The following is a 13,480-nucleotide window of genomic DNA, read 5'->3' as shown; positions in this document are numbered from 1 at the left end:
TTAAAAATATAATTTAAAACTACTTATTTTTATAAAATAAGGTAATATGAATTCTGAATAGATTTTTTAATGCAAAAAATTAGTAAATATTTTTTATTTTTAATATTTTTTCATCATACTTTTATATATGTTAAATATATATTTTTTTTTGTAACTATAATTTGTAATTTTATATGGCTATAAATATTACTGAACTTGTTAAATTGCTCATGGGATTTTTATACATAATTTATTTTTAACTTGTTTTTTTTCTATTATGTTTATTATTCTCTAAATATATTTTTGTTTGCATTCTTAAAAGAACAATATTTTATGTAATTTATGAATTTTAAAAAATTTCCTTAAGTAACAATAGATTTTATTATGTTTTAGATATACATTATAACACTGTAACATCAATATGCAGAAATATAACACTTAGTTATTGATGTATTTATAAAATAATTTTATACTCTCATATTTAATTCGTAATTACGTGTTTTATTTTATTAATATATATTAGTTTATAAAAGAACATATATTTTTTTAGATAGGTAATGATTTATATAGGTTAAAGCATATAACGTTTTTGTCAACGTAATATTTTTTCTCTATTCTTTTTATTGTTTTAATGAATATTATTTTATTAGATTACAAAATTCTACAAAAAACATGTATAATATTAGAATTATTACTTGAAAAGATCGTAAGAATTGATAAGGGTCCTCTGAATATATATTAGTATATATTTTTTACGTGTTATACTATCATTTATAAAAGTGCAAAATTTTTATCAGTATTTAAATAACTGTTAATTTGATTTTATCTGATCTTGGTACTATTTTTTTTTTTTTGAAAGCAATTAATAAAAAATAAAGTTGCATACCATAATGTAATATAATAAAATTAATTTAGATATTTTAAACGTTTATCATTTTATTTTATATAAACTATTATAATAATTTTTTTTTGTCCTTATAACAACCTTATATAGATTATATACTAAATCAATTTTATAGTTATTTTACCTATGTAAAATTTAATATGAGCTACATTTAATAAAATTCAATTTATTAAATGCGAAATAAAATTAATATATGGAGAATAATAGTATAAACATTTTCATTTGTTATTTGCACGATTCAAAAATAAAGTCATAATTTTTATTATTAAATATATAATATCATTAAAGATGTATACAATAAAGGGAAATTTCATATACGTAATTTTTATTAAAGTACTTTCATTTACCCTTTTATTTTGGTTATACAATTATAACAATAATATGGTATTATAATAATATTTAATATTTCATTTTTAAAAATAATATTTTCTTAGTATGGAAATATGTACTCTTGTAAATAATAAATGTTTACCTTTTTTTTCTTTAGAATAACTACAATGTGTCATTATTTTAGAAGAATGAGCTAGATATTCATTTAGTTTTAACAACTAATCGTCTCCTATAAGAGAATTTGGTGAGTGTTAAATAGACAACATACATATCAAGTAAGGAGAATAATTATAAATTACTCGATAAAAAGGAAGATATATCTAGAAATGGAAAAGAAATTGCATTACAAAACAAGGAATTAAAGGAAACTTTATTAAATTATGAGGAAAGGCATAAAGTACCTTTGAAAAAATGTATTCTTTACTTAATACTATAGATAAATTTTTTGAAAAAATAATTTTCAGTCTTTTATATTCCATAAATAAAATTGAAAACAATGTGAAAATTAATAAAAATACTGCAAATAGAGTGATAAATGGAAAGACAGCTTTACGAGTTACTCCATACTTTTTAGTTTTAATAACTCTATTAAGGCTTTCAATTGAAGTATTGTATATAATGCATCAATAAAAAATAATAACACAATAGTTGCTTTAGTAATACTAAATTCAATAGTCTCTGGAGTGGAGGTTGTCTTTGGTACTTTATATTTTGTTTATTTATGGATAAAAATTGTATTATATAGAATAATTAAGGCAAATAATCCTAAAATTTGTTATAATAAGATAGGTTCTTTGATGAGAAAATCATTTGATATGGAAAAAGAAAAAATTTATAACGTCCTTAAAAATATTACATATAAAAGATATTCACATACAAATACTTAATATTTATAATTCCATCTTAGCGTACATAACTATTTTAATGTAACATATGAAAACGTATATTCGTAATATTTATTGAGTTATAATGTTTTATATTATGTATATGTACATTAAAAACTTTTTTGTGCCTAATTTAATATTTTCACGAAAAAGGCGTGCATTTTTAATATATTTGTTTGTGATATATATGTTTGTTACTTAAAATTAGTATAAAGCAATGAAATTATTATAATTTCGTGATTTAATTAAAAAAAATCTATGATTTATTTTAAATTAATTGGAAATATCTTTTTGCGTATGTTGTATAACAAAAAGAACATAATTTCTTTTTTGTTATTTCTAAAAAATAATTCAATCAATGGTAATTATTATTTATATTATGAGATGTGTATTATAATAAATATTTACTATAATAACGTTTATTATATATATTTTAGTTTTTAAATTTTTTTTATATAAATGTGTAATTAAAAATCATTGTTTTTCAGAATGAATTATTTATAGTTAACTATTAATATTGGTAGTTGTAAATAATTTTAACTAAATATTTTCTAAGTATATGTAATATTTTTCTTATTTGAAAATTATTTTTATTTAAATTTTATAAGGTTTACATATATGTATATTCTAAACAAAAATTATAAATATATAGTATAATTGCATTTTTACTTTTTATTATTGAAACATATGAGCGCACTAATGATTAAAGTTGAACGCGTTATAAACGGTTACAATTACAAATATACTTTTTCTTTGTGATAATGATTTTATATAAATGAATTATATATATGTAAAGGCGTAATTAACAATAAGGGTAATAAAAATAAATAATTTTTTTATATAATTGAATAAGTAATTATTTTTGAGATACTAGGTAAGTTTCTCCGTAAGAAGGATAAAAATAGAATTAATAGTTTATTAAAAGTATTTTAAATATGCAAAATATACAATAAGAACTATCAATATTACTACAATAATAATTCCTTTTTTAATATAATAAAAATAAATATATACGAATTAATGATAAATGTTTTATTTACAAATTTGCATTTTATTTTTGTTAATTAATTCGTTATGATAGGATTGAAAAATTCTATAATCGTACATCTATATAGTATATAATTAAAAAATAAATGAATATAAAATTGTTTTGCATGAAATATATATATTAATACTTTTCATGATTATACTTAAACAATAAATTTTCCTCTGTATAAATTCAAATGCAAGTGAAAATTATGTTTATCATTTGTTCTATTTATAGGAAATATGCACAATGAAAAATATCTATTATTAATAATTAAGCTATATATATATATTTTTAATCATTTATATAGGTGTTTATAAGATACAAAAAGTGAAAATAACAAATAGAAATTTTTGAGCTGGAAAATTTATATTGTGATATAAAAATTATAAATGAAATACATTATTTTTTTTTTACTTTTTAGTCATTGTTAAATATTACATTATGCTATTAATATATTTAATTTTATGTATAAAATATGTACATATATGCTTATATATGAAATAATAATACATAAATTTACTTATATTGCAAAATATTACAAATAGGAATTATTTTTGTAATAGAAACAATTATATTTTTAGCGACACATATTTTACTCAGGAATAGCGAGGATTTTTAATTCTCCTATATATATTCGTTTGTGGACAAAATTTAATGCCATAATAGATAATTCATTGTAGCATTTTGTTTTCTGTGAGTTTTACTTTACATTTTTTGTATATATATATATATAATGAAATTTATAAAATAATATACATAAATGCAAAAAAAATATATATATTTTTTTTTTAATTTCACTTAAAATATACATTTTTCTAAAATATTATTAATTATATTTTAGAAAATTTTTAAAAATTGCACATGCACTATATTTAGATTTGATAAGAAAATATATCATGTTTTTCATTGAATTCTATATATTTTAGTAACTCATATATATATGAAGAAACGATAGTTTTTAAAAAGAGAAATTTACAGAACATTTTAAATTATATTTTTTCACTATTTACTAATATTGTCCTTGACATAACGGATGAAAATTTAGCAAATGAAATCCCTTATATATAGTCTTCTTTTTTTTTTTATATATTTATTTTAGGCATCCGAAATGGGAAGAGTGAACATACATAATTTATTAAGTTCAATGGAATATTTTTATATATACAATTAACTAATTAAATAAAAAAATATTACATATGATAATAATTATTATGTATAAATAACTATATTGTTCAATGAACTTCAATACTATTTTTTTATTATATAATAAAATCGACGAAATTAATATATATGACTCCATTATTTTTTTATTAACCGTGATGCATTAATATCATCTAAAATTCTATATATTAATTTAAAAAATTTCTCAATTAAGAATAATAATATATCTTGAAAAATTATAATATTTGAAAATTTAGAAGAAAAAAACAATAAAATAAGAATAACAAGAAAGGAACAAATATAAATTGAAAATATTATTAACAAAATAAAATTTACCTAGTAAATTAACGTTTAATGAATCGTTTAATTGAAAGGTAGTATACTATTTTATGTGGTATTAAGAACCAATATATATATAAAATATTCTAAGCTCTTCTTTGAATAAATATGTAGCGCATAAATAAAATATTGTTTGCTATTTGACAAAAAAATTAGATAACATGAATTATAATGAAAAAAGTAATTCTCTTGAAAGATCCTATTAAAATTATTATTAATTAGTTGCACTAGAATACATGCATTATATTCTTAAAATTAAACGTTATGCGTTAAAAATTTTCTATAGGAAACTATTGTTTCATACTATGTATCTTATTACATTCTTTGTTAAATATAATTTTTAAAAAATTAACCTTATTTATTATTATAATTCTTTACATTCATAATTTCCTATATAGTATTTTACTTGGTTTAATTTATTATATTATATCATATTATTTTATTTTATATATTATATTTTTTTTTTTTTGTTCTGCTTTTGGAAAGAATTTTTGTAGAATGTTCTTTTGTAGAATATTTTTGTAAATTTTAGTAATATTAATGATATAGTCGATGAACTATGATTTTCTGTGGAATTTTAGTTTTTTATACAAATAAAGGTTGTGTTAGTGTTCATAAATTTTAAAGAAAAGTTCGGTGGAATTTTTTTGTGTCATCTAAACGCGAAAATAATAATTTACACGGTGAAGATTGTTGTATATATTTAACATTATTTTTGAAAGCTCAAATTATATTTATACCTATTTTAGCATTTTACTTAGTAAAGTAAAATTGATTATAATTAATGAGAATGTAAATTATATAATGATACATACATATATATATATATATATATATGACGTAAAATTAATTTTAGTCTTTATTAATATTATATATTATGTGTAATATATAGAGAAGAAGGAACATAAACCATATGACTTAACAAAATAAATAAAATAAAAAATTACTACTAGAATATTATAATACAAAACATACGAAAAATAATCTAATGTTATATAATAGGTTCGCGAAAACATGGATAATAAATGTACATGAAATAAGGTTACTGTTTGTAGTATAAAGGAAATAATTGTTTTTTATATAATATCCCACTATGAATAATAATCAACTGAAAAAATTAAAATTTCCAGATATATAACATTTCTTTTAAGTAAGCATTATTATGAAGTTAATTATTATATTTCATTAAAAAATTTTAATGTCTAATATATGCTGTTTCTATGAACAAAATGCTCATAGTTAACATATAAGGCACATGTATGCGGGTTCTGTGAATTACCAAAAAGTTTAGAATTATAAAAATTAATAATGTTATATGTTTAAAAATGTAAGTATAAATTAATTTATATATGAAAAAATAAAAACAAATACAATAAATTACAATTTTAAAAAAACAAATAATCCAAATAAAGCTTCGGATAAATAACTAAAACATAGACATATAAGTGATTTTATAACATTTATATAAACAAAAAAAAGAATTAATTAAAAAAAAAGAATAATTTAAAAATTTCTATTTTATTGTAATAGTTAAACAAAATTAATAATTTGGAAAAACACTAAAATTAGAAAATATTTATATACATTCATGGAAACAAAAATAATATTAAACGAATTTTTTCTAAATATAGTTGAATATAAATCATGTATTACATAATCCCGGAAAGATCATGTATACATATTCTTAAGCACATAAAATTTTATATAGAATGATGTATGTGTATTGAATTTAAAGATTTTCAAGAATTGATTTGGAGATATGATTTTTGTAAGAGCTTAAAAAATTTGTTAAACATGTTTGAATTTTTACCATTTGGGTTATCCATAGTTTTACATATCTTAAAGCTTAAATAAGCTACTGATAATACCACTAATGAAAATGACACAATAAAATTTGTCCACGAAATGTTTTTTATGATATACATTAAAAACATAATATATGCTACTAAAATTGGAGCAAAAAACTTTAGTATATTTTTAAAATATATGGCTGAGGACCTACCTTTAAAATGATTTGTTTTTTTATATTTATTGTTAAATATTTAATCTACTGCCCTTTCATAACTTTCATCGAGTTTTTTTTAAAGGTATACATATCGAAGATAATATATTTTTATTTTCTTTCTTATTTGTTTTCATGTGAACTGGTCATTCATTTAATTTCCTATGAAATGATTCAAGATAATTAACAGATGCAAAAGAATCATTGGAATTTTCAGTATTCTCTTGAAAGTTTTCTTTTAAACGAAAATTATTCTGTAGAGAATCTTCATTTGTTTCTCCGTCTAATAATCTTCTTACTATTACTTATGAAGAATTGTTTAGGTTGAGTTTTTTTGTCCTTGATTTGCTAGGGTTAGTTAACTAAAAATTAGAATAAATATATTATATTTAAAAAAATATCAGAATTTACGTAAAAATATGATATTAGTTTTAAAGTGAAATATGATAATACAAAAAATATATAAAAATTGTGAATAACAGTAATTATTCTACCTCATAGGAATAATGGCATATCCATAATAACAGGGTAAAGATAAAGAGTTTAATCATATGTACCTTGATATTGAATTTGCTTAAGGATTCTAAAGCCTTTATAGTTGTGAAATTTTTAGTAATATAATTTTTTAGATCATATTCAGTAAAAAATTTTCTATAATTTTTGTTTTTTGTTTTCTATCACTTCAAAATTTAAAACTTTTTAGTTTTCTTTAATTCAATATTAATTATAAAATATATTCAAAAGTAAAAAGATAAAAAATGCATTAAATAAATATAGTATAGTGATTTTCCTAGGTAAAAATACTACTAATTAAAATAATAAAAAAATATAAATTTTTAAGAAATATTAAAAATTATATGTAATACTTATTATATATAATAAATGAAACTAGAAACGCTGTAATTTTTTTCAATAAATTTATTAATACTTGTATATATTTCTGCTCAAATAAGTAAATCTTATTAATTTTGCTATAGAAATCGATAAAACGTAATAATATTACAAGCAAAAATATCGTGAGATCAGAGAATATGAAAAAATATCGCTTAATATTTTTCTGTTACAATCAAAATAAGGAAAAATGTTTTAAAGTCATTTAATGTCTTATAAAAAATTTTTTTTTAATAATGTTGCTTAAGTATAATAATTAAATTAACAAAAAGTTTCCATATATATACATATATATTTTAAATATTAATGATAAAATTAAAATTTAATATACACTCAACATGTGAAACTTGAACGTAATTATATATTTTATGCAAAAATACTTAATAATCTCGTTTGGATAATATCTATTATTTTGAATTGAGGTTACTTTTAATGCATTAAAATAAATTAATATTATATATTTCAAAAATAATTTAAAAGTATATAATTTTCTTATGTGGTCCTGACCTTGTGTTACTTTAATATTAATATAAAATTTTCATTAATACAATATATGAGAATTAATACAAAAAATTCAATAATGAAAATATATGAAAAAATAATAAAAATACATATTTAAAAAAGAAAAAAATAATTTTTCTAAAATTCTTGTGATTAAAGTAGCAAGAATACTTAAAAAAAAAAAAGTAATAAAAAGTAAAAAATTTATATTTATTAAAAATTCAAAAAAAAATATATATAAATAATTAATATTTTTATGGTACTTTAACATTAAATTATTATTTATTTTTGTGTTATAATATGGAAAAATGGATTCACTAAATAAATTAGGAAAATAATATAAAGAGTGTGAATTAAAAAGTATGAATAACTGTTACCTATATTAGAGAAATTATAAGTTAAATGTATGTACATTATTTTTACATTATAGTATTAAAAATGAGGTTTTTTTTACGATTATACCTTTTATTATTTTTTGACTATATTTCTTAATAAAATATTATAAATTTATTTGAGAATTATAAAATATTTCTGATTTATGAAAAATAATGTATAAGTTAAATTCTTATATGTTTATTCAATTTATAATAAATAGGTTAATGATGTTAAATCGTGTTTCATATTTTTAATTAAAAGTGTAAATGTACAACTTGCTAAAATATTTTTTTCATATATATACTTGGATAATTAATTATGTATAAAATGATATTTATTATGTTGATTCTTATGTTATTTTATTATTTTATATTTATAAAATACGTAATAAATTTCTGTTTATAATAATATATTTTTTTATATACTAATAAATTGGGGGTAATGTGGGTCGATGTATATATAAAAATTGAATGATAATATAATTTATATATAAGACTCAATATTAAATTACTTCCTAATAATTTTATTTAAAAAAATTACTAATTTTTTCGAAATTCTCTTTATAAATATCTAGTATATTAATGTATGTATAGAGAATTTTTATTCTATGAAAACAATAAAATTTATTAGTGTATAAAAATGTTTTTCATAAAGATTTTTAAAGATAAAGTTCTTAATTATATAAAATATATTTATATTTAATTGTTTTATAATATGTAATAGTAGTTTATGGTTCATTTCTTGAATTTTATAAAATGAGCCTTAATATTTGTATTATGTTTCAACGGTTCTTAACTTGGGTCTTATATAATAAATTGGTACTATTAATGAAAAAAAAACTTAAGTAAGTTACTTATTCATGAATTATACATGTAAAGTATAAATTACTATGTTAAATTACTTAAAAAAAATTATTTATCTTAATGTATATTTTTTTTTGTGATACGTTTTGAGCTTAATACTAAAAATCAAATTAGTAAAAAATAAAACGAATATGTATGTGGTAAAAATATATATACAATAAACTTTTAATGTAAGTAGTATATATAATAAAGTAATATTAATACTTTATATTTTAAATACTATTATTCCCATGTAGAGATGTGGTGAATGTGAAGACAAAGATTTTATTTTAAAAAATATTTGTACAATCTAATAAGGCCTTAAGAAATTACTATAAAAAAAAAAAATACGTAAAACTTATTGTTTGGAAAGTATTTTCTGGTATTAGTACCTTCAATTATAGTTACCTTTATTATTATAAATATTTAATATAAATAATCTTCAAAATATACGAACTATCTATATATATTTGATATATATTGTACTTGAAATAAAATTGCTGATAATAATGAATACAAGAATGCAGTAAAATAATAATAGGAAAAAATAAGGAAGAACAAATAATTAAATAGATACAGTATAGAAGTTAATACAATAGTAACTTAGTATTTACCTTTTCTATTATAAATATGTAGTATATAAACTTTTTCAAAATTAGTTAATAAAAATTTTGAGAGAAGTTACTTTTGACTGTTCTCTAATTTTTTAAATAAACATTTTTAGTTGAAAAAAGTAATTTAACAATATATATATATATATATATATTTTTTCCCATTAAATAATATTATATAATACAAGAAGAAATAAATTAAAATGTAAGATAAAAAGTTAATAATATAATTTATAATTTTAAAATTAAATTACTTGAAAAATTATTATAAGTAATAGAATATGAATATTTAATATAGCTAAATTTTACTTCTTTATTTTTTCATTTTTAACCTCTATTATTGCATTAAAGAAAAATAATAAATTATTTGTTATATATTGATAAGTATTCTATTTTTCTTGTATGTAAAAATAAATGAATTATAGAATATATTTATGTACTTATAACTATTCAATTATGAATGTTAAAGCTATTATATTCCATAGTATTTGCCCCTTAGAATTAATTTAGAGAAAATGCTAATATATCCCATACATCCTAAATATATTTATATTTCATATTAGGTTTCATATATATATTTAGGACAAAATATAGCTTAAATTTATAACAAAAAGTATGTTGTACATTCGATGATATATCTAAACTTTTTTTTTTTTTTTTTTTTTACAAATCCAGAGTTTCCAGTACAAGGAATATAATATACTTTTATTAATTGTATTTTATTTCTGTAACGTGAAATTATTTATTATATGCATATCATGATAGTGCATCTTATTAATTAATATGTAATTATATTTATTTGAGTAAATACATATTCGGCAAATAAAAATTTTTTTAAAATTCATATTATATTATATATATTAAAAAGTGCTATTAAATATAACATGTAACTTTATATATTAATATCAAAGACAAATATATTATCAGAAAAGGTAATAATTTTTGTTGTCAATGATGCATTAAAAATTTCATTATTATAAAAGATACTAAAAATAAATGCTTCTTGAGGTAAAGCCTAATATTCTGTAGTTAGAAAATTTTATTAATGAATTATGTAATGAATATTTAAACAAATTAATTAATTAGAATTAACTGAAAAATAATTAACATATAATATATATATATATATATATATATATATATAGATATAGATATATATATAGATATATAGGCATATAGATATATATTTAAAAGAATTTTTATGTAGCATAATAATGCTTTTTATAATATTAACATTGTAGGAACTTGATTATCAGTACTATGTATTAATCAAATATATCTAACTTTATATAAGAAAATAATATACAAGTTAAAATTATAAGTTAAAAATTAATCGTATCTTACAATTTTACTAAAAAAATTGTTTATTAATCAATCAAATGAAAAACTCTGATAAAAATTTCGTAAATTGATATTCTACTAATAATTAATAGAAAAGCAGTAATTTTTCTATTATATACACATTAAAATCATTCTATTTTTATTGATTAAAGGAACGATATAAATTTTTCTAGATATTCCTAAGTAAATAAATGAAATTATATATATTAGGAATATTTTTTAAGTACATTCATTTATTTTATCAAATTTGATAAGTCATTTTTTTTTATATTACTTATAATTTTACGTTCTTCTTTTTTTTGTTGAATTATATCAGAATATGTAAAAAATATTTTTCATTAACAACTAATATTTTCTACTAAATATCATTCGAATATATTTTAGATGTATACCTATGAAATTACAAAACCTGTTTTTGTGATATTTCAACCGATTTTCTTACTTTCTAATCATTTACTATGGAACTTACTTATTTATCATCTTCTCTTATTCAATTATTTACTTCCTTTTTAAAACTGTCTTCCACCATATAACTAATATTTTCCTTATTCTCTCTATTTTGCAAAGATTCTGAGTTAATATCAGTTGTATCTTTTGTAGATCCTGGTTTTCCCTCTAATATTAGTTCTGTCTTCCATTTATTTATATAAATACTGAAGAGCGATTCCTTATATTCTATAAAATTCTCTTTTTAGAATACTTCCGATACCAACATAAATAGGAGAATACACACTTTAAATGGTAGTTTTTTTTTTTTTATATATTTATGTAATTCTTCATAAATTACGTTTTGTTCGAATACGTTTATTATTATCAATAATATATCATTTTAGCTTCTTCATTTTCATATACTTTTGACATATTGTGCAATTCTTGTTTCAATCCGTTAAACCATTCCTATTCAAAGTACTTTTATATAATCATACTTTTTTTTGATATCCACTGTGTCCATGGGTTTTATTCCCTTTCTAAAAATATAATTTTTTGAATTTCGTTTAACTATTTCCTTTTTAAATGTTTAAATATATTTACGAAAATTGTTCCATTTTCCAATTCCTTTTCAAAGTAGTAAACTAATATACTTTTTTCGATTTTTCAAAAAGATTTTAATATCCTTCTGCCCATTTATTCGACCAAATTTTGTTTTATCAACATTACTTCTATTTTTAATACTGTTTATTATAAGTTCATCATTAATCAAATTAGGAGTGAATGGGTATTCCTCTCCATGTGAGCTCGTTTAGTCATATTTCTAAAAATTATATTTTGTAGTATTTCCATTCTTTATTTATGCATTTTTCTAGTACTCTCATATGTCTTTCTATAATAGTTTTGGTTCTATCCTTTTTTCGCTTTGATGATTTTACATTTTTTTTTTTGTTAAGTTTATGTATTTTTAATTATTTATGATTTCTTTATCATCATATATTGAATGTTTTAAGTAAATATGCATTTAAAACTTACTTTTGATGTCAGAAAATGAAGGTTCTATTAATCTCAGTAATTTCACTTGTATTTTTATCCTTTTCTTTTTTTTTTTTTTTTAAACATTCCTAATAAGGAGTATTATAATGTAAAAAAAAATGGATTTATATAATAAATTATTACAATAATAAAATGTTTATCTCATTTTTAATATTTATTTTTTATTTTACTTTAATAAAAAGGAAAAATACCGTAATAATTAGAAATCTTATTACAGTAGATGATATGCTTATGGTATGTGAATTTTCTTCTGGATCTGTAGTAGCTTTTTAATTAAAGATATTATTTATTGTAGTTATTTGATAAATAATAAAACAAATAGTATTAGTTATATCTGTATTTTAAGAAGGGATAGGTGTAGTGAGAGTTGATTTAACACTTGATACTTTAGTAGGTTACAAAGTAGTTTCAAAATTAGAAAGTACTCTTGATTCTTTATGATCATGAAGTTGTAATGTAATATCATCTGATGATATTTTTTTTAGATTTGAAATCATGGTTGCTTTCTGATAATTCATCTTGTGAAGATTGTGTGCTTTCCTTTAATTAGTTGCAGTATCTGTGGTTTGTACCTTGGGCTGACTATTATTTTTTAGGTTGGGGTTTCGATTTTGATTAAAAATATAATTTGATTATAGGAAGCTCTTTATTTTTAATTAATTCTTCTTATCCAATTTTTACTTTCTTTTTTTTTGAGATACATCCCCTTTAAGTATAAGCGAAACTGAAATTAAGAATTCACGAATTTCATTAAATGTTTCAAGTTTCATTATGTTGGAAATTTTTGGATGGATATTATAATAAT

At 18.5% G+C, this 13,480-nt stretch overlaps 1 protein-coding gene across 1 annotated transcript; it reads right to left on the bottom strand.

Annotated features, from left to right (window-relative positions):
- Positions 1–11,680: 11,680 nt before the first annotated feature.
- MKS88_000839 (STP1 protein) lies at positions 11,681–13,193 on the bottom strand (the record flags this gene model as incomplete). The annotated part of the gene is made up of 3 exons (XM_067219478.1): positions 11,681–11,865; positions 12,701–12,743; positions 13,101–13,193. The coding sequence occupies 3 exons, from the start codon at positions 13,191–13,193 to the stop codon at positions 11,681–11,683; spliced, it is 321 nt and encodes a 106-aa protein (XP_067075207.1).
- Between the last annotated feature and the right edge of the window lie 287 nt (positions 13,194–13,480).

Source organism: Plasmodium brasilianum, chromosome 3 (assembly GCF_023973825.1).
Source record: "Plasmodium brasilianum strain Bolivian I chromosome 3, whole genome shotgun sequence".
Classification (NCBI taxonomy): domain Eukaryota; phylum Apicomplexa; class Aconoidasida; order Haemosporida; family Plasmodiidae; genus Plasmodium; species Plasmodium brasilianum.
The sequence above is the reverse complement of the archived record's forward strand: the minus strand, read 5'-3'. Positions and strand labels throughout refer to the sequence as shown.